At 45.0% G+C, this 21753-nt stretch overlaps 2 protein-coding genes and 1 long non-coding RNA gene across 9 annotated transcripts in view; 1 reads left to right on the top strand and 2 right to left on the bottom strand.

Annotated features, from left to right (window-relative positions):
- The window catches only part of LOC122460444, a 39030-nt gene extending 32192 nt beyond the window's left edge, over window positions 1-6838 (bottom strand). Inside the window, exon 1 of the long non-coding RNA XR_006281750.1 lies at window positions 4091-6838. This is a non-coding gene — a long non-coding RNA (uncharacterized LOC122460444). The remainder of the gene's footprint in view (window positions 1-4090) is intronic.
- Window positions 1-14192, bottom strand: part of FAM219A (family with sequence similarity 219 member A) — a 166782-nt gene extending 152590 nt beyond the window's left edge. For 5 of the 7 annotated variants that reach the window (XM_043515362.1, XM_038401490.2, XM_043515363.1 and 2 more), the window contains exon 1: window positions 13998-14192. In XM_043515362.1, the coding sequence (XP_043371297.1) occupies window positions 13998-14057 (60 nt within the window). In that variant the 5' untranslated portion in view covers window positions 14058-14192. The remainder of the gene's footprint in view (window positions 1-13997) is intronic. The other 2 variants (XM_038401492.2, XM_043515365.1) reach the window with 1 other exon arrangement.
- DNAI1 (dynein axonemal intermediate chain 1) overlaps window positions 14056-21753 on the top strand; it is a 267853-nt gene continuing 260155 nt past the window's right edge. Inside the window, exons 1-2 of the mRNA XM_038402743.2 lie at window positions 14056-14181; window positions 14412-14585. Coding sequence (XP_038258671.2) covers window positions 14056-14181; window positions 14412-14585 — 300 coding nt within the window. The remainder of the gene's footprint in view (window positions 14182-14411; window positions 14586-21753) is intronic.

The raw sequence follows: 21753 nt of genomic DNA, 5'->3' as shown, positions 1-21753 counted from the left end.
GCTTTGCCCCCCCCCCCCAACCTGGGGTGGAGGGACTCGGGCAGGCTCAGGCTTTGGTCCCCCCTCCTGGGGTTCTGTAGTAATTTCTGATGTCAGATGGGGTTGCGGTGCAATGAAGTTTGAAGACCGCTGTTTTAGACAGATGGTTAGTCTATTAAGTATCATTTCTAGAAAGCATATTATACTTTGGTTTTATATGTAACCTTTTGTTCCTATTATCCTTACTCATCTCTTAAATCTTAATCTTTGATAATAAACCTATGATTATTTTCATTATAAAGAAAGCTCAGAGCTGTGATGTCATATAGGAGCTGATCCTCACTTGAATGAAAGAAGCTGATGTGTGCACTGTTCCTTTGGGACCCATCACTCTCACAGATCTTGGGAGACAGGCCAGTCCTTGCTTACAGACAGCCCCCAACCTGAAGCAAAATACTCACCAGCAACCACACACCACACAACAGAACCACTAACCCAGGAACCTATCCTTGCAACAAAGCCCATTGCCAACTCTGTCCACATATCTATTCAGGGGACACCATCATAGGGCCTAACCACACTATCAGAGGCTCGTTCACCTGGGCATCTACCAATGTGATATATGCCATCATGTGCCAGCAATGCCCCTCTGCCATGTACATTGGTCAAACTGGACAGTCTCTACATAAAAGAATAAATGGACACAAATCAGACGTCAAGAATTATAACGTTCAAAAACCAATTGGAGAAGACCTCAATCTCTCTGGTCACTCGATTACAGACCTAAGAGCGGCTATTCTTCAACAACAAAAAAAACCTTCAAAAACAGACTCCAACGAGAGACTGCTGAATTGGAATTAATTTGCAAACTGGATACAATTAACTTAGGCTTGAATAGAGACTGGGAGTGGATGGGTCATTACACAAAGTAAAACTATTTCCCCATGTTCATTCTCCCCCCCGGCCCCGTTCCTCAGTCATTCTTGTCAACTGCTGGAAATGGCCCACCTTGATTATCACTACAAAAGGTTCTCCCCCCGCCCTCGCGCTCTCCTACTGGTAATAGCTCATCTTAAGTGATCACTCTCCTTACAGTGTGTATGGTAACACCCATTGTTTCATGTTCTCTGTGTATATAAATCTCCCCACTGTATTTTCCACTGAATACATCTGATGAAGTGAGCTGTAGCTCACGAAAGCTTATGCTCAAATAAATTTGTTAGTGTCTAAGGTGCCACAAGTACTCCTTTCCCTTTGGGGACAGTTTACCTGGTATGACTGAACAGCCAACAACAGGAGCAGGATTTCGCAGGGGAATGCTTCAACGTGGTTTGAGGACTGGGGTGCACCTATTGTTAACCTGCAAAGCAAGACAAGGCCCTGAAGAGATTGTTTGGGTGCCTAAATTGACTAGTGGTGTCAGGGAGATGACACCTAACTAAGCACAAGCAAGTCTCTCTCTTCCTGGAGGCAGGGGAAAGAAGGCGACACCCAGTCATGGGCACCATGAGAACCAGCACAGTAACTAATTTTAGTGTCAAAGTACATTGAAATGCACAAGCTGTGCTCCCATTTGCACTATATACAGAATGCCAGGCACAAGATGAACTGCCACTCTGCTAGGATTCTCAGAAGAGTCAAGAGTCTATTGGATTTATTAGAATGAACCCTGGAGAGACTGAAAGGTTAATCTGTTCATATTAACCTAGACCATAGTTAGAGAGGGAAGCTACAGGAATGCTGAGCTAGACACTTGCAGACAAGTGCACGGAACCCAGGATGACGACACCCTGCTCACATCCAGGGCTTAGGGTTTCACCCATGAGGTGGGGGCAAACATGCTAAGTTTGGGGTAGGTATATTGAGGGAGGACAAAGAATTTAGGAATACAACTCCCATCATGGCATTTTTTAAAAAAGAAAATTGACAAGCAATGTTCCCTCTAACTTTTGACAAACCGTGTGCGCAAAACATTTCTTCTGTGCAAATTTTTGTGCACGCAGTGTTTCACCGTGTGTGTGGGGTTCAGGATCTGTGCACGCGTGCGCGCACACACACACACACACACACACACACACACACACACACAGCTTAGAGGGAACAGTGTTGACAAGTAGAAGTTATTGACAAGTAGTGAGGACTGTTTTAAATGTCTCTGGGCCACAGCTTAAAGCACCAGGATGTTAGAGAAGAAGGAAAAAATAGAAGTGTAAATCAAGAGAACTTAGAAGCACACACTGCATGCATCTAGCCAAGCAACCTAAAACTTCCTTTGGAAATGTCAGGGGAAAACTCAAACTGATCCAAAGCAGTTTCGACTACTTTAGCCCAGATTCTTTCTAATAGGCTGAGCATAGAACTGGGGGCCAATTGAAACTGGCAAGAGGTTTACTAGTTGCCAAATTAATACCTTAATGATATCACTGTAAGAGGTTAGCCAAAGAATACAGACATGGGCTTTATATATGGAGTGGCGGCAGGTTATATAAAGAACTCTGAAGTTAGGAAGTGTTAGCACACAGTGCCCCTGCCTACGCTGCATGTTTTTATGTAGATTACCCTCACCACCCAAAACTGTGAATTTTTAACTACCTAGATATTTATATTGTGCTAATCACTTTACAAGCAATATATTTAAGCCTTAAATGCCACACGAGATAGCCATGTGAACCCCATTTTAGAGGCAGAGAGACGGAAGTGATCTACCCAAGGTCCTAGAAAGTCTGTGGCAGAAGAAGAAACTGCTAATTTCTACCCCCAGTCCTGTGCTTTAGCCACTCAGTTCCCTCAAATAAGGTTCGTAAATATTTTCCCTTGCATCTTCACCCCCCTCACCTTCCAGGTGGAAAATAATCATGGCATCTTCTTCTGTTCACAACCTACAACAGCTTCAATCCTCAAGATATTAATTAGAATTGAATAGAGTGAGGTCTTTAATTAGTTTTGGAGGAAAGAAAGATGCACGTCTGGGGAAACCATATACAACACCGAACAACTAGTTAAATAACCGAATTCCAACTCTGAATGTGAATTTAATTCAAAAGAAGTTTTTTGCCCGCTGATTAGACCTCAACTGGAGTACGGTGTCCAATTCTGGGTGCCACATTTCAGGAAAGACGTGGACAAATTGGAGACAGTCCAGAGAAGAGCAACAAAAATGATTAAAGGTCTAGAAAACCATAACCTTTGAGAGAAGATTGAACAAATTGGGTTTGTTTAGTCTGGAGAAAAGACGACTAAGGGGGGCCATGATCACAGTTTTCAAGTATATAAAAGATTGTTAACAGGAGGCGGGTGAAAAAATTGTTCTTGTTAACCTCCGAGGACAAGACAAGAAACAATGAGCTTAACTTGCAGCAAGGGAGGTTTAGGTTGGACATTAGGAAAAGCTTCCTGTCAGAGTGGTTAAGCACTGGAATAAATTGCCTAGGGAGGTTGTGGAATGGCCACCATTGGAGATTTTTAAGAGCAGGTTGGATAAACACCTGTCAGGGAGGGTCTACTCAAAGTGGTGGTCTGTGGACCGGTGCCAGTCCATGAGCCATCGGCTGCCGGTCTGTGCGCACATTGGAAAAAAAAAGTTGCCGGTCCCCCACATCAGATCGCTTGAGAAGCACTGGGCTAGATAACACTTAGTCCTGCCATGAATGCAGGGGACTGGACTAGACCTCTAGAAGTCCCTTCTAGTCTTATGATTTCAACTCCTATTTCTCCACGGACACCTCTATCCTGGAGATGGGAGGCAAAGATATGCCCACAAAAATCTATCCCTGCAACAAATATTTGTTCATACAAATTTCTGAGAATGTTAGGATAATCTTCCTAATCAAAGACTTCTTACCTTTGGTTTATCTGTAAGAACCAATAAACCAATATAAGTACTCATCTCACTGATTGCTCACCATCTGAAAATCTGCCAGCTACTATTTCTGTATCAAATTCATACTACATGAGAAGCAGAAAAGGACAGACAGACATAGTAACATAGGATGGGCGCAAATATTGCGAAAATGCAGGAAGGGAGGACTTCTTTGCACTTCTAGTGTCTAAGGCGGTGTACGAAAGCCATGTGTAACAGGAGGTTTACTGAAGGATAGAAAAATCCACTCACCCAAAGGGAGCTTTCTCTGGAGAGCTGAGAGACCATATTCTAGTATAGCAGAATTTAGTCTTTCACTTAAAAAAAAAAAAAAAAAAAAGTTCCTACCCCATATGAATGCAAAGCCAACCTTCCAAATGAAAGTCAATGCAGTATTGTCTTCCTGAATCTAAAAATATTTCCAGTGCCTCTGCTGCAACACATAGTTTTGCCAAGAACTGAATCAGAAGAGCAAGACTCCTAGGGTTTTATTTTGCAACCTGTTAACATAGTATCTGAGCACATTCCACAGCAAAATCAATAGCAGTAGCAAGGTCCCCAGCGTACTTCGTGGAGTCTCTGGCACTTCTCCATTTCTGGTGTAAAAACTCTGCCTGGGTAGAGTTTGAGTTCAGAGTTTGTTAATTAATGTATTTTCCCTTAATGTTAATTTGTTTCGGTAATGTTAATGGTAATTTTTTGTTGGTTGGGTTTTTTGGGGGGGACTCTGGGAGAGAGAGAAGGGCGGGGTGTCAATGTTGCACATATCATTTGTATACTGGAAAGGACTTTCTGAAGACTGGTCGGGTTCACAGCCGCTAGTGAGAACTCCATCAATAGTAGTGAAATCCATCAATCATGTCTGTTTCTAATTGCTGCTGGGGATCTCTGAATAGATCAGAAGAAAAGTACTGTACCTGAACCCAACTCCTCCTTCTCCCCTACATATAAATGGCAAAGATAAGTTAGGACTTGATCAAGAGCCCATTGACTTCAAGAGCAAAGGGCCTTAAAAAGCAACAACTGGTAGACATCCAAGAGTTCTGAAGGAACTTAAGTGAAGTGCTGAGCTAACAAAAAATATGAAGTCTCATTAAAAATCAGCTATTCCACCAGAGGACCCCCTCCCAACCCACCAAAAAGTGATAAACCTGTCTTAAAAGGAGCACTGGGCTGATCCTGGGAATCACAAACCAGTGAACTTTATTTCATTACCAGGAAACTGCTGACCTTTTACATTTGTCATTTCAGAATTATATAAGCAAATAATTTGTACTGTAAACAATTGTTTTATACAACTCTGTTTTCAGTTATTAGCTTTTTATTGAACACTCAACACATCGTAGGTGCAAACTAGTGCACCTTCTGTAGAGGAAGACTTCTCTCTAATCTACTGGAATTGTAAAGCAGGCCCACAAAACAGTGGCTAGAAGAGAACTGGCTGACAGCATATTTGGATTTAAAAAAAAAAAAAAAAAAAAAAAAGAAGCTGTTAGAAACAGTAATCCCAGGGCAAGATAAAGTATTGTCAAGGAATAGAAATTGGCTACGAAAATGAAGAGCAGCAGTAATTGGTCAGTTTTCAACATGACAAGAGGTTAACCTCAGGGCACACCAAAGTTCTGTGCTAGGATTAATGTATTATATACACACACATCTCAATGATCTGGAAAAGGGTTTACAGAAGTAGGATGTCAGATGGCAGATGAGAAAGTTACGCTGATTAGTCAAAATCACGAAAGACTGAGAAAAAACTTCAGAGGAACCTAAACAAAGTTAAGCGAATGGGCAGTTTAATAGATGAAATTCAGAACTGACAAATGAGGTAACTCATATTGGAAGGAACAGACTGAACTATTGAGACACATTGCTGGATTCTACATTAATTGTAACCTCTCAGGAAAGAGACCTGGACGCGACTGCAAACAGTGAACGAGACTTATCAGCATCGAGATGCTGAGGTAACCAGACAAGTCAGTATTCTGCAGAGGTTTGAACTGGGGACAGATTGTTTCCTTCAGTTGCAAGTGCATCAGAGCGGGGAAGGCATATTATAAAGTTTGGTCGAGGTAAACAAGACTCCCGGGAGAACCATTTAAAATCTGACTCTTCATAGTGCCTTATCTACATAGATCACAAACTATAGTTGTGGCATAAAAACAGTCATACTGGGTCAGATCAATGGTCCATCTAGCCCAGTATCCTGTCTTCCAACAATGGCCAATGCCAAGTGCTTCAGAGGGAATGAACAAAACATGTAAACATCAAGTGTTCCATCCCCGTCACCGATTCCCAGCTTCTGGCAAATGAAATGCAGCCACCGCTGCAGTAGAGGCCAAAAGCCTCCAAAGCACAACATTAAGAGGAAATTTTGTTAAGTGTATCAGAACAAATCCCCAATTTTGTGAGAAGTGCCAAGGGAGTGTTTATAACCACAGGTGGTTATAAGTCTTCTCCTTCCGCCCCGACTATCCAACAGAACAGAACTATATCACAGTATCAAAACCTACAGTAAGTTACTGTCTAAGTAGGACAGCCTGAAGAGACGACTAGATATTTTGTGAGAACAGAGATATGGTAACAGCAGGAAGGGAGAAAGGGGACTGTTGAAGGGAAACAGGCTTGCTAAAATATTAGGGCCTCCCCTCTGCACCCCTCCCTTAACATTTCCTTGCGTCTTTGCTTGACAATACTGAGAATGCTGCCACACAGTCCCGTCTTGCACGTCTGCTTATACTTAATAAAACTACTGGCCATTGTCCACCTTTCTTTCTTGGTCTCTTCCCTATTTTAATTGCTCCCCACTGTACCTAGCTTGAATTCTAAACTTAATTCTTTTTCTTGGTGTGCAACAGTATTCTGCAGTTCTCATCTTACAAATACACATTTGTAGATAAGGTCAAACAGGGTCAAGAGAGTCTGCAGGATTCACATGGTGCTTATCCACACTAAACAGAGAAGAGGAGGATTCCCCATGACCTTGATTGCATGGCACTCTAAATGGGGATTCATTCTGGGATTCAATGACAGGGATGGCTAGAGTACAGCCTGAGGGCCAAATTCTGCTGTTCTGCAACAAGTCCCGCAACTGCCCATAGTGACTACAGATCCCAGCAGGCAATGCCCCACCTTGATCACAGCAGACAGGGACTGCTGGAGTGGATTTCATTTTATATTACTTAGGTGCAGCCCTTGAGCTTCCGTCAAGTTGCAACCCGTGGGTGGGCAAGGTTTGGTCCTCTCAGCTATATGCTCAATAATTAGAACAAAACCAGCACCAGACGTAGATTATTTTTTTTTAAATGTTCAGTGTAAATGGAAGTTATTTCAGGAAAACAGAATGGATGTGTCGGTTCCTCAGTCCCTGCTCAACCGTTACAGCTCCAACTATTGTCAAGCTCGATAGTCAGAGGGCAAGAGACAGCATACGACAGCCCAACAGACAGGTGATAATTAAGCTTCAGAATCAACTTCAGTTTTGGAGCACTGGCTGGAAAGGTTTCAGACAACTTTCTAAAAACAGCCATTTTTTTTTAAAACCCTTTAAATGCTACACCTGCCTCCTAATTTCACATCAGACTGGAGATGCAGGCCAATACACTGTCAAGCTAAGGTGAATTAGGTTTTTAGGCAGAACTGTGGCAGCCATGCTGTGGCTCAATCTGAAGAGATGGAGCTGCAAATACACTGTAACTGTCTTCTCTCAAAGGAGATGATTTTCAGAAAGTCCAGAAATCAGCATGTTTGACAAAAGCTCTACAGTACAGAGGAACATTTTCAGTGGATTTCAAGAGGGAGCAGAGAGGCAGACAGCCCTCCTACTGTCAAGATTCTCAATGCTCACGTCAGGTATTGGTCACTGCCAGAGGCAGGATACCCACACTTGACATGCTACCCATCTGATCCAGAAGGCAGTTTATGTACAGCAGATATTTTGCTTGGTTCATTTGTTTTCATTTTTAATTTGGGGGGGGGGGGGAAGGAAGTGTAATAGGAGGAAGGGACAGAGTTGTTCTCTTCTCACATTCAAGGTTTGCACAAAGAGCTTGAATTTGATGTGCAAACGAAGGGCAATATGGTCGGGGCTGTGAGGGGAAAAAAATCTGTGTATCAGCCTTTCCAATTGCTTGAAGGGAAGATACAAGGAGCAGGTTTCTAAGGTACCTTCCTTGTTTTAAAAGCGGCAATGCAGCCTTGCAGGTGGACCTAGGAGTCAGGAAGATAAGTGTTCTATTCTCAGCTCCCCTACTGACTCACTGTATGAACTTGGGCAAGTCATTCCACATCTATGCCTTCATTTTCTCTTCTGGAAAGTGAGCATACCTCAGAGACCGACCTTTGGAGAAAATACTTTACCTTGATGCAGACCCTACAAGTCAATTGTTTCAACTAAAATACAACTTCAAGGTTCGGAAAAGCTTTTAGGATGTGAGCAATACTCCATGGCCATAAACATATAAGAACCAGGGTCAATAACTTTAGATAATATTTTAATGTTCACGATGAGCCAAAAACCAGGTCTTTCAGAATTGATCACTTCCTACTTAGAAAGCTTTTAAGCCCTGACTTGCCAGCCCTCCTACTATCCAATTTAAAAACCCTGGGGAACAGTTATCTGCCAGATCGAGAAAAGAAAACATCCTAGGAGTTCGGTGCGGTCATGAGTTTATAATAACTGTATCCACCAGTGCATAGGTATGTATAGGCTTAGAATCTACTGCTGTATGGGTCACAACCCATCCCTCGCTATTTCATTTTCACATGAAATACTGCAACCAACTAACCAGGTGGCACCCCACCTATTTCTACATAACAGCCTGCAAAAATGTGAACAATTACATGGTACAGGGAAGGTATTTCACTACAAAACATTCTCTCTACTTGGATTTCATCCCCACTATCATACGAGTTTCCCGAGAAGAGGAAGGAAAACTCTTCTATGGGTCCTTCTCTCTTCTATGAGTTGTTCCTAACACTCATCTGATTCTTGTTTTATTTGTGTTTTTCAAGAGATGAAAGTGAACAAACAAGGAACTAAGAAGTGGTGCTTTTTACCAATTTGGATTTGGTACAGGATACGGCCAAACATTATTGCCATACAGTAGTTTGTGGCCTCAAGGTAAATCAAGTTGGCAGTCTCAGTGCAGTTCCTACTGAACAGATATCCCCATGACAGAGCCACCACAAGTGCTTCTCTCTTTAGCAGTTTCATCAGAGAAGCCATAGATGATATAGGCTAGGCAGACTTAAGTCTGCCTAGACAATCCCACAGGTCAGGGCTGACACATTATCAGGGTGGTGCATGGAGGAAGCTTGCAATGCTGCCACAGCACCTGTTTCTGTGATTGAGCAGAACACTTCAACCTGCTGGGCTGTTTAAGTAGCCAGTACTTTCCACTGCCATGAAAATGAATATTTCTGAAAAGTGTTGTAGCCATGTCAGTCCCAGGATATTAGACAGACACAGTGGGTGAGTAATATCTTTTATTGGATGAACTTCAGGTCACCCAAAGAAGAGCTCTGTGCAGCTGGAAAGCTTGTCTCACCAACAGAAGTCCGCCCAATAAAAGATATTACTTCACTCACCTGGTCTCTTCATTTCTGAAAGAGGCATATAACCCAGGAATTACAAAACTAAAGGCATGTACTGGGCAGAGACTGATTCAAATGCAGAAGGGAGCCCTTGCCCATCAGTGATGTCCAAGGGTTATGCCATGGTGAGAAACCTAGTCTGTTCCTGAGCTGCTGGGATTCCAACCAAGGTGCAGTATATGGCTCTCGTTTTCTCTCTCTCACATCAGTCACTAGCTAGTAAGTGCAAAAGATATTAAGCCATCCCCAGCCTAGGAACAGCTTCATACTGGAACAGACCTGAGTTCCAAGTAGTCCAGTTCCCTTTTTCTGACAGTGACCGGTAGCAGCGGCTTCAGAGGAAGGTGCACAAACCCTGCAGTAGGCAGATGTGGAGTAATCTGCCCCACACGCTAGACCTCATCCTGGCCTCTAACAGTTAGAGGTTGGTGTAAGCCCTGAAGCATGCTGTTTAACATCCCTTCCAAATTGTATAATTAATGATGATTACTCTGGATAGTCTTAATATTCATAAGAGTACAATCCATTTTTGAAACTTGATAAATTCTTGGCCTCAAAGCTGGGTGCTGAAATGGAGAAATTAGCTCTCCTTTATCCACTCCCCATCACTGTAAAATCTCCGGGCTACTGTGTGTGTAGTCTGCTTTTCTACCTTTATCCCACCTTCTGCTTTTAGAAGCATGTTCCCACCCCATCCCAAGCCAGTTAAATTTTAGACTGTTTCTCTGGTACTGCCAATAGTTTTTAGAAACTTGTTAATTTCGCTATTAAGCAAAACTGATGGGAGTGCAGGTGAATAGCCTTGTCAGTTTCACTCTGCCACTGATTATGCCCAAGCTGGTTCTTTCAAACACTGGTACAAGCTCCTACATTTAAAAATAAATAAGTCCACCAGGCAGTTATTTACGTTTTCTGAATAATCTTGTAACATACTGGGTGCAATAAGAAATTATTCAGAAGTAAGGTGGGGTGTCTTTAGCCCTAAACAAGAAGTCTGTCCCACTAAAATTTTAGTATTGAATATCTTCAGTGCAAAAATGAACCTGTCAATAAGCCTCCTTAACAGTAGTTGGTTGTGGACTTATTGACAGGTTCATTTTAGCACTGAAGATGTTCAATACTAAAATTTTTAGTGGGACAGACTTCTTGTCTAGGGCTAAAGACACCCCACCTGACTTCTGAATAAACTTGTTTTTTTAATTAAGTTATTTCCAGCTCTTCTCAAACATTTCATGCTGGGATCTCATGCAATTAGATACCAGAGATGGCTTTTACATACTGGGCCAGTGGGAATCAGAATTCTGAGTGAGTCAGTTAGTTAGCAAGACTCCACTTTAATATCAACGTGAAATTTATTGCTGGATCCCTTGAGGTCCCGGGGGGGGGGTTACCCATAACACACAGAAAGCACCCCTAAGCAAAGAAAATGAAAGCACTGTAAACATGAGACAGGCGCGAATGAGAGGAAGATAGAGTGCTCGAGTCTGAGAGAACCAGTCTTTCCAGGTGCAGAGAAAACTGGGCAAACACATTCAAGTGTTTTGCACCGTGTAGCTGGAGAGCAAGAATTGCAAATGAGCCTTGCTTATCAAGACAACGCAGCATGAGGCTGTATGATGGGCTCACAAAATGAAAGGCAGGTTTGGAATTGTTTTGTTACCGACCAGGTACTGTCATTGCAAACCAAACACCTTTCCCTACCATTCAGAAACTCAAAGCCACTAGCAAGTTTTACTTTACACGTTTAAGCAAACGTCAAAACCACGGTGGCCTGTATTCCTCAGTCTACAGAAACTCTCTTGTGTCTCTTACTGGGCTGTAGCCATCATTTCCGTTGTCTTTGTTTACATAATGACACCTGAATTTTGGAGTCAAAGTGTCTTTTTCCACTTCCAGTAGCTATAGAAATAAACCCATGCAAAAAGCAAAAATGCACTGTATGCAAACAAAGCAGTTTTTTAATAGAGAAGATGATGTGTGTTTGTATAGTACCTAGATTCTTCAGGCAAACAATTGCCTAAATGCAAATTAACCCAGAGAATGACCATTACATTTAATATGGAGCATAATCTGCAGATGCATAGCATGAACTGTGTCGTATACAAATATCCTATTTAAGATACATTCCTGTCAGTCTCCAATATCATTAGCTCATCTAACTCTAAAGGTTTCCAAGACAGACCATTGATCCCTGTTCGTCCAGAGGATGGGTTATTCACCTTATACCAACACTTTGTTTCCAGCTTGTTGATCATATTAAAAGACAGATACAAATACAGCAAGTTATTTCTTTTTACTTTTCAACATATTTAATTGTGATACCTGCCACAGTGATGTTATATGATCACAACTGGGAAGGAAGTTGGAGCATACATCTAATTAGCTTGCTAAACCCAGGGTTGTGAGTTCAATCCCCGAGGGGGCCATTTGGGGATTGATCCTGCTTTGAGCAGGGGGTTGGACTAGATGATCTCCTGAGGTCCCTTCCAACCCTGATATTCTATGATTCTATGATTCTAATTTGAAGGGGAAGTATGCCACAAGGCCATCTGTCTAGTAAGATGCGGTCAATGCCATGAAAGTTTGAATTCATCTGCCTTCCCAAAGCTCCACTGCCAAATTTTGCAGTTTTACAATCACATATTTCTGCGTTTAAGGTGTGTTTCTCTACCTGTTGCTGTACCGAAGATCCACAAAAGTATCAGGGGAACTGGCTGACTGAAGAAAGTGGCAAGACAGGCTATCCAAAGCACAAAATCCTGATCACCTTAATCGGATGCTTGTAGAATATGTAAACATTTGAAAAAGTAGTGATTTTAATCTGACCAGATCATTCCAAGTACTAGAGGATTTATTCTAGATGTTTATACAACTAAGTCAAAATAAAGAAGACAGACACTGCTAAACATAATTGTGCCTTTGCCCCAATATGTCAAACAGTAGTGAAATGCTGTCAAATGTATGCCTGTACACAGTATTAGTTTCAGGATATCATAATGAGAGTCTCTTGAACGGGGGAGGGTAAGAGAAGATGTACATGTAATAACTAGGATTACTGGTTCCAGGGATGACACAGCAGCTGCTGTTAAACACATATGGTGCTGGTAAATGCAAAGACGACACTCAAGCATGTTAAAAGTCCATTTTAATTTTTAAAAACTTAAGTCATTAAAGGAAAGAATCCTTATACCATGATATAGAAATGTGTGACTTCATTTACATCTCTGAGTAAAATCTATGAGTCAGAACAAACAAGTTAAGGCTCCTTACTGTGATTAAAGTGCTCTGAGGCAGAAATACACCTCCTCTACATTCGGTAAATATACAAGAGCACCCAGCAAGATCCATGCAAAAGTCAGGCACCGAATTCAAGTTTTAAGAAATAATAAATCTTGTTTTGCCTTTAGTGTATAAGCATAAGGATGTATGATCATTTAGGGGCAAAGAAAGGAAAACTATCCCCACTATTGTGTAAGAAACAGTCATTGAAGCAACTACAATTCCTGCTCAGAGAAAACAAACATCTCCTCATGGAATAACATGGAAGTCGCTCTGGGATACACCGGAGCACTTCAGACTCAGACTTATCCTCAGAGCACAGTGACATGGATGGCCAGGTAACTTGAAAAACAGCACCCTGATGATCAATTATCTGCAGCTCACTAACAGGTGGGGTGGCAAGCAAGGAGTCCCAAGCTTGCCACAGTCTAACAACTGCAAAATATCAGAGTGTGTGTGTGTGTGTGGGGGGGGGGGGGGGTCCTGTCCTGAGCCAGCAGCTGCTGCCACAGCAGGCAATGGGAGCGCCCACCCCAAGCGCCCGGGTCCCACCACCAGAGCGGTCCTGTCCCCGTCCACAAGAGGTTACACAACAGCCAGGTTTTTCTTACCTCCCCCCAAAGCCAGCCAGGAAGCAGGGCAGGGAGAAAGGGGCAACCGCAGCAAGCAGCCCATATTGGCTCCCCCCCCCCCCCAACCCATGTCAGGCCTGGGAGATCAGGGAGAGTTGAACAACGACACACACACAACACGGGCACAACCAGGGGTCGACACCTGCGCGGCCCCACAGGCAGCTGACAAAGGGATGACATCATCGGCCAGGCGGGCATCGGGGACCCCCCCGTCCCGTCAGCAGCCCTGCCCCTACGCCCCCACCCCGGGGACAGGCGGAGCCCCCCAGCCCTGCCCTCCCCAGAGGGGATAGGAGGGGGCCGGCGCTCAGAGCCCGGGTGCAGCTGCGGGGTGGGGGTGGGGGGGGGGGGACGACGACTCCGGGAGCCCCCTGCAATGGGAAGTGCAGGGGACGCCGGTGGGGGGCCAGGAGAAGCCGCGCCCCCGTGGCTGGGTGGGGGACAGCCGCGCGCCCCCCCCCCCCCACCGGCCTCACGACAGGGGCACCCCCCCCTTTCCCGCTGAGCTGCAGGAGGCTCTGGCGGGGTAAGGGGCGCCCCCAGCCTGCAGGGCCCCCCTGGGGTGCCAGCGCTGGCAGGCTGCCCGGGGCGGGCCCCCCCCCCCGGAGGACAGGCGTGAGGCGGCGGCGGCGGCCCCCGCCCGGCTCGCCCCTCACCAGCGGCTGCATCTCGGCGCGCACGGTGGGCACCTGGAACCGGTCTATCTCCTCCATCATGGGGCCGGCGGGCCGGGGCCGGGCGCCTCAGTGTCGCAGGGACGCGCCCGCCGCTCGCTGCTGCTGCCGCCGCCGCATCCCAGCCAGCCGCGCTGCCGGGGTGACTCAGCCGCTCCGCTTCCGGGTCCGGGACCCGCCGCCCCGCCCCTTAGTGCATTATTCATGAGGCGCGGCCCGCCCCGGCCGGCGTTATTCATGAGGGGGCGGGGGCACTTTTATGAATAATTCATGAGCCGCCCGGGAGCCCGGATGGGAAGAACGCCCCGCCCCTCCCTGCGTTGGGGGCTTCCCTTCCGGCCGGGTGGGACGTACCATTCTCTCCCCGCGGTGGGGGGAGCCCAAATCCCATTCTGAATTCGGATGGGCAGAGAGGGACTTCCGGCCCGTTGCCATGGATACCAGCGTCAACTTCCGGCAGCTGGTTGCGAGCGGGGAAAGGAGCGAGCGAGGAGAAGTGGGAGACTTGCAGCCCGGGGGACTCTTCCCGCTGCCGCCATGCCGCCTAAGGCGCCCTACAAGAGCCAGAAGGTAAGGGCCAGTCCACGGGGCAACGTGTCACGCCATGACATCATCACACCGCAGCATGACATCATCACTCTGCCCCCTGACGTCACCTCATCATCCTCTCCAACGCATCATAGAAGGTTAGGGTTGGAAGGGACCTCAGGAGGTCATCTAGTCCAATCCCCAATTTTTGCCCCAGATCCCTAAATGGTCCCCTCAAGGATTGAACTCACAACCCTGGGTTTAGAAGGCCAATGCTCAAACCACTGAGCTATCCCTCCCCCACCGCTGCAGGACACCGCTGGTCTCTGCCCTGACCTTGGTACATCACATGACATCACTGTTCAGTCACATCACCATGACGTGCCCTGCAATGAGATAAGGATATAATGCTATAACTGCATAATTATTCCTCACCATTAAATCTCACAGCTACAGCCTAGTATCTCAATTGTTATCAGACGAAGACTTTCTGCCTTCACACCATTAGCGCTATGTCTACACTACCACTTATGTCGCTATTACTTATGTCGCTCAGGGGTATGAATAAACCACCCGAGCAACATAAATTACACCAACATAAGCGCCGGAGAGGTTCTCCCACCAACATAGCAACTGCTGCTCGTTGTGGGTGGAGACAGGAGAACGCGTTCCCGGCAGCTAAGAGTGGCTACAGTAGAGATCTTACAGCGGCGCAGCTGCATTGTTGCAACTCTGCCGCTGTACTCTCTAGTGTAAGTCACTAAGTCACTGTGCTGAAGCGTGACATCCTGCTCCATACAGTAACATCAGTGCACTACATCATGACATCTGTGCCAGAGAATGACACCACCATTCCAGAGACAAGGCGAGTGAGATAATATCTTTTATTGGACCAACTTCTGTTGGTAGAAAAGACAAGCTTTCCAGTTTTGCAGAGCTCTTCTTGAGGCCTGGGAAAGCTTGTCTTTTCTACCAACAGAAGTTGGTCCAATAAAAGATAGTACCTCACCTGCCTTGTCTCTCATATCATAGAATCATAGAATATCAGGGTTGGAAGGGACCTCAGGAGGTCATCTAGTCCAACCCCTGCTCAAAGTAGGACCAATCCCCAACTCAATCATTCCAGCCAGGGCTTTGTCAAGCCGGACCTTAAAAACTTCAAAGGAAGGCGATTCCACCACCTCCCTAGGTCACACATTCCAGTGCTTCACCACCCTCCTAGTGAAATAGTGTTTCCTAATATCCAACCTAAACCTCCCGCACTGCAGCTTGAGACCATTGCTCCCTCAGCCTCTCCTCATAAATCATGTGTTCCAGTTCCCTAATCATTTTTGTTGCCCTCTGCTGGATGTTTTCCAATTTTTCCACATCCTTCTTGTAGTGTGGGGCCCCAAACTGGACACAGTACTCCAGATGAGGCCTCACCAATGTCGAATAGAGGGGAACGAGCACATCCCTCGATCTGCTGGCAATGCCCCTATTTATACATCCCAAAATGCCATTAGCCTTCTTGGCAACAAGGGCAAACTGTTGACTCATATCCAGCTTCTCGTCCACTGTAACCCCTAGGTTCTTTTCTGCAGAACTGCTGCCGAGCCATTCGGTCCCTAGTGTGTAGCGGTGCATGGGATTCTTCCGTCCTAAGTGCAGGACTCTGCACTTGTCCTTCTTGAATCTCATCAGATTTCTTTTGGCCCAATCCTCTAATTTGTCTAGGTCCCTCTGTATCCTATCCCTACCCTCCAGCATATCTACCTCTCCTCCCAGTTTAGTATCATCTGCAAACTTGCTGAGGGTGCAATCTACGCCATCCTCCAGATCTTCAATGAAGATATTGAACAAAACTGGGCCGAGGACTGACCCTTGGGGCACTCCATTTGATGCCGGCTGCCAACTAGTCATGGAGCCATTGATCACCACCCGGTGAGCCCGACAGTCTAGCCAGCTTTCTATCTATCATATCGTCCATTCATCCAGCCCATACTTCTTTAACTTACTGGCAAGAATACTTTGGGAGACCATGTCAAAAGCTTTGCTAAAGTCAAGGAACAACACGTCCACTGCTTTCCCCTCATCCACAGAGCCAGTTATCTCATCATAGAAGGCAATTAGATTAGTTAGGCATGATTTGCCCTTGGTGAATCCATGCTGACTGTTCCTGATCACTTTCCTCTCCTCTAAGTGCTTCAGAATTGATTCCTTGAGGACCAGCTCCATGATTTTTCCAGGGACTGAGGTGAGGTTGACTGGCTTATAGTTCCCCGGATCCTCCTTCTTCCCATTTTTAAAGGTAGGCACTATATTAGCCTTTTTCCAGTCATCCGGGACCTCCCCCGATCGCCATGAGTTTTCAAAGATAATGGCCAATGGCTCTGCAATCACATCCGCCAACTCCTTTAGCACTCTCGGATGCAGTGCATCCGGCCCCATGAACTTGTGCTCGTCCAGCTTTTCTAAATAGTCCCAAACCACTTCTTTCTTCACAGAGGGCTGGTCACCTCCTCCCCATGCTGTGCTACCCAGTGTAGCAATCTGGGAGCTGACCTTGTTTGTGAAGACAGAGGCAAAAAAAACATTGAATACATTAGCTTTTTCCACATCCTCTGTCACTAGGTTGCCTCCCTCATTCAGTAAGGGGCCCACACTTTCCTTGGCTTTCTTCTTGTTGCTAACATACTTGAAGAAACCCTTCTTGTTACTCTTAACATCTCTTGCTAGCTGAACCTCCAGTTGTGATTTGGCCTTCCTAATTTCACTCCTGCATGCCCGAGCAATATTTTTATACTCTTCCTGGTCATTTGTCCAATCTTCCACTTCTTGTAAGCTTCTTTTTTATGTTTAAGATCAGCAAGGATTTCACTGTTAAGCCAAGCTGGTCGCCTGCCATATTTACTAGTCTTTCTGCACATCGGGATGGTTTGTCCCTGTAATCTCAATAAGGATTCTTTAAAATACAGCCAGCTCTCCTGGACTCCTTTCCCCCTCATGTTATTCTCCCAGGGGATCCTGCCCATCAGTTCCCTGAGGTTGTCAAAGTCTGCTTTTCTGAAGTTCAGGGCCTGTATTCTGCTGCTCTCATTTCTTCCCCTGTGTCAGGATTCTGAACTCGACCATCTCATGGTCACTGCCTCCCAGGTTCCCATTCACTTTTGCTTCCCCTATTAATTCTTCCCAGTTTGTGAGCAGCAGGTCAAGAAGAGCTCTGCCACTAGTTGTTTCCTCCAGCACTTGCACCAGGAAATTGTCCCCTACATTTTCCAAAAACTTCCTGGATTGTCTGTGCACCGCTGTATTGCTCTCCCAGCAGATATCAGGGTGATTGAAGTCTCCCATGAGAACCAGGGCCTGCGATCTAGTAACTTCCGTGAGTTGCCGGAAGAAAGCCTCGTCTACCTCATCCCCCTGGTCCAGTGATCTATAGCGGACTCCCACCACGACATCACCCTTGTTGCTCACGCTTCTAAACTTAATACAGAGACTTTCAGGTTTTTCTGTAGTTTCATACCGGAGCTCAGAGCAGTCATACTGCTCCCTTACATACAATGCAACTCCCCCACCTTTTCTGTCCTGCCTGTCCTTCCTGAACTGTTTATATCCATCCATGACAATACTCCAGTCATGTGAGTTATCCCACCAAGTCTCTGTTATTCCAATCACATCATAATTCCTTGACTGTGCCAGGATTTCCAGTTCTCCCTGCTTGTTTCCCAGGCTTCTTGCATTTGTGATAGGCACTTGAGATAACTTGCTGTTTGTCCTGCTGTCTTAGTATGAGGCAGGAGCCCTCCCCTTTCGCGCTCTCCTGCCGTGCTTCCTCCCGGTGTCCCACATCCCCACTTACCTCAGGGCTTTGGTCTCCTTCCCCCAGTGAACCTAGTTTAAAGCCCTCCTCACTAGGTTAGGCAGCCTGCTTGCAAAGATGCTCTTCCCTCTCTTCGTTAGATAGAGCCCTTCTCTGCCTAGCACTCCTCCTTCTTGGAACACCATCCCATGGTCAAAGAATCCAAAGTCTTCTCTCCGACACCACCTGCGTAGCCATTCGTTGACTTCCACGATTCGACGGTCTCTACCCAGGCCTTTTCCTTCCACGGGGAGGATGGACGAGAAGATCACTTGCACCTCAAACTCCTTTATCCTTCTTCCCAGAGCCACGTAGTCCGCAGTGATCCGCTCAAGGTCATTCTTGGCAGTATCATTGGTGCCCACGTAGAGAAGCAGGAAGGGGTAGAAATCCGAGAGCTTGATGAGTCTCGGCAGTCTGGGACTCGCATGGCTTTGTTCATTGCAGTCACTATTCCAGACTGTCACATCATGTTACTGTGCCATTACACTGCTGCACTGTTACAATGGTGCATTATTAGTGATGTATCATAGCACCATTTCATTCTCTTGCCATGCTGTTTTATCACTGCACCATGCTGTTACAATGCAGTGACACATTATATTGCCATGTAATTACATAACCGCACTGCATTGTTAAAATTACCATGCCACAGCCTACTATGATCATACTTTGTCATTACACCATTGAACAGTACAGCCTTACATTGCATTATTATATCACTGTGCCACAGCGTGACATCACCACACCTTGTTATGTTTCAGAGTAGCAGCCGTGTTAGTCTGTATTCGCAAAAAAGAAAAGGAGTACTTGTGGCACCTTAGAGACTAACAAATTTATTAGAGCTTAAGCTTTCGTGAGCTACAGCTCACTTGCATCTGATAAAGTGAGCTGTAGCTCATGAAAGCTTATGCTCTAATAAATTTGTTAGTCTCTAAGGTGCCACAAGTACTCCTTTTCTTTTTACACCTTGTTATGTCACTACACCATTATCTCATTGTGCAGCAACATAACATCAAAGGATAGTCCTGCAACATCACCAAGCTGTGCTATTGCATCGCTGTGCCTCTTCATTACATCATCACGTCACACTGTTACAGCCTTGTGCCACAGCATTACATAAGCATGCCTTTAAACATTCTTTTCAGCTCACATTTAAAGTGCCCTTAAGGTACACCTAGTAATCGGAGTATTTTAGTGTAGTCAATTCAAGGGACATTATATTGACAGGTTAAAGAATCTTTTTTTTTTTAAAGTTTCATTTCCTGCTACCACCACTATGTAATATTAAAACAGATGGATTTTTAAGGTCATACTTAGCCATTATTATTTATGCCTTAATTTATTTGCCCTTCCTTCAGCTTCGACGTGAAATGAGGCTGGTCAGGGCTTTTTTGGTTTGTTTGTTTGTTTTTTGTATTTTGCTTTAAGGCTCTGATCCTACCTTGTGATCCATGGAAGTGGACTGCTGCACTGATGTGGAGCCCCATGGGCATCAGTGGAGTTCTGCCTGGGTATGGCAGTTTGCCTGCATGGATCACAATGCAGGATAAAAGCCTTAGCCAGGTTCACTTCCTGGCTATCAGACATTAGTACAGTGTTGCAATGTTTGTGTGGAAAACACTGTGGGTGAACTATCAGACCAAATAATTTTCGTTGACATCACAACAATATTATATTTTGTAAGTTTTGTTCGTTTTAAAATATTTAAATTTTGGTCTCATCTCAACTTTCAGCAACTCACTCCTGGGAGTTGCTAAATTGGGAAGATACACATTTTTTGTGATAAGCGTATCAGAACAAGGGCATGAAAACTTTATAAAAATGAGCTACAAGAACAATAGCAGCAGCACAGTCAATGCAGATTTTGCAATCCTGCAAGTTGCTCAGCTCTGGCATCTCCCATAGAAGTTATTGAGAGTTGAAGGCATTCTTTCCTCCCAGAGCTGGAAGGTCTAACTTAAAAGCCAACTGAAGGTACTGAGAGGAGTTAATACTTCTGAGTGGCACAAACTGATTGTTCTCGTCCGAACAATGTTGGCTCCTCATTACAAGGAACACCCTGAATCAGCTTCTTTAAAAAAAAAATCATAGGTGTTTTTTCTCTCAAGGGTGGAATAAAAATTGTCCTTGTCCTCACCTGAGCTGGAAGTGGATTTTAGCAAAACATTCCAAAACACAAAACAAGGAAACCTTAAGTTACAATTCATGTTCCCCAGCCAGCAGTCCACCCAGGTTTTAGCCCCTGCATATGTAACTTAACTGCCAGTATTCAGGAATTTAGAGAGAGAAGGTGGGTAAAGTAATATCTTTTATTCGATCAACTTCTGTTGGAGAGAGACAGAAGTTGGGCCCGTAAAAATATTACTTCATCCACCTTGTCTCTCTAATATCTTAGGATCCACATGGCTACAAATACAAGGCATACAGTACTCAGGAATAGGCAATCAATAGCTTCCAACATTTGAACTTCCATTGTTGTATTCAGCGTTATTGTAGCCCTGTATGTCTTTTTGTCCTATGACTACAGGTGTGTTAACAGGCCACTGCACTTCGAATGGTCCCTTAGAATATGGGCTAACTACTTATGCTAAACTATCTGTTCAACTTTGTATTTAGCTGTGACACTTTCCCTAGTACCTTTCCCAGACTTGATGAAGAACTCTGTGTAGTTCAAAAGTGTGTCTCTCTCACCAACAGAAGTCACTCTAATAAAAGATGTTACCTCACCCACCTTGTCTCTCTGACATTTTAACTGTCATCCTCCCAAATAGGGGAGAGCTGTTTTTGTCTACTCCCTCCCTAGTATTGATTGGCCCCACACTCTGCTTTCCTCAGAGGCCAGGTGAGGCTTGTTGGGGATTAAACCTGGACAATGGAAGTTAGGAGCTTAAATACCTTTGAGGATCTGGGCCTTAGCTCTTATCTTTTCTGGCCAATTAGTGGTAAGGCAACTCAACTGATTGCCAGGTGTCAAGAATCTCTAATGCTCCTTTGCTTCCCAAAAGAGAGCGAGAAGGGAATTCAAACCAACCTTGCAGCACAGACAGACTACGTAGGGATACTGTAATCACTATGCTCTCCAATGAACCTGCACAGAAAAATGATAAGACAAAAACATCATATCACCTGTGAGTGAACACTTTTCACAAAGCTATAACCCCTATAGCTGACCTCTCTGTCCTGATTCTCAAAGGAAATCTGCAGGACACCTTCAAAAGATGAGCCTGGGAGCTTAAATTCATAACTTTGCTAACAAATTTATTAGAGCATAAGCTTTCGTGGGCTACAGCCCACTTCATCGGATGTATCGGATACTGTAGCCCACGAAAGCTTATGCTCTAATAAATTTGTTAGTCTCTAAGGTGC

This window comes from Dermochelys coriacea, chromosome 5 (assembly GCF_009764565.3).
Source record: "Dermochelys coriacea isolate rDerCor1 chromosome 5, rDerCor1.pri.v4, whole genome shotgun sequence".
In the NCBI taxonomy this organism is placed as follows: domain Eukaryota; kingdom Metazoa; phylum Chordata; order Testudines; family Dermochelyidae; genus Dermochelys; species Dermochelys coriacea.
This window is presented reverse-complemented; position numbering and strand designations above follow the sequence as displayed.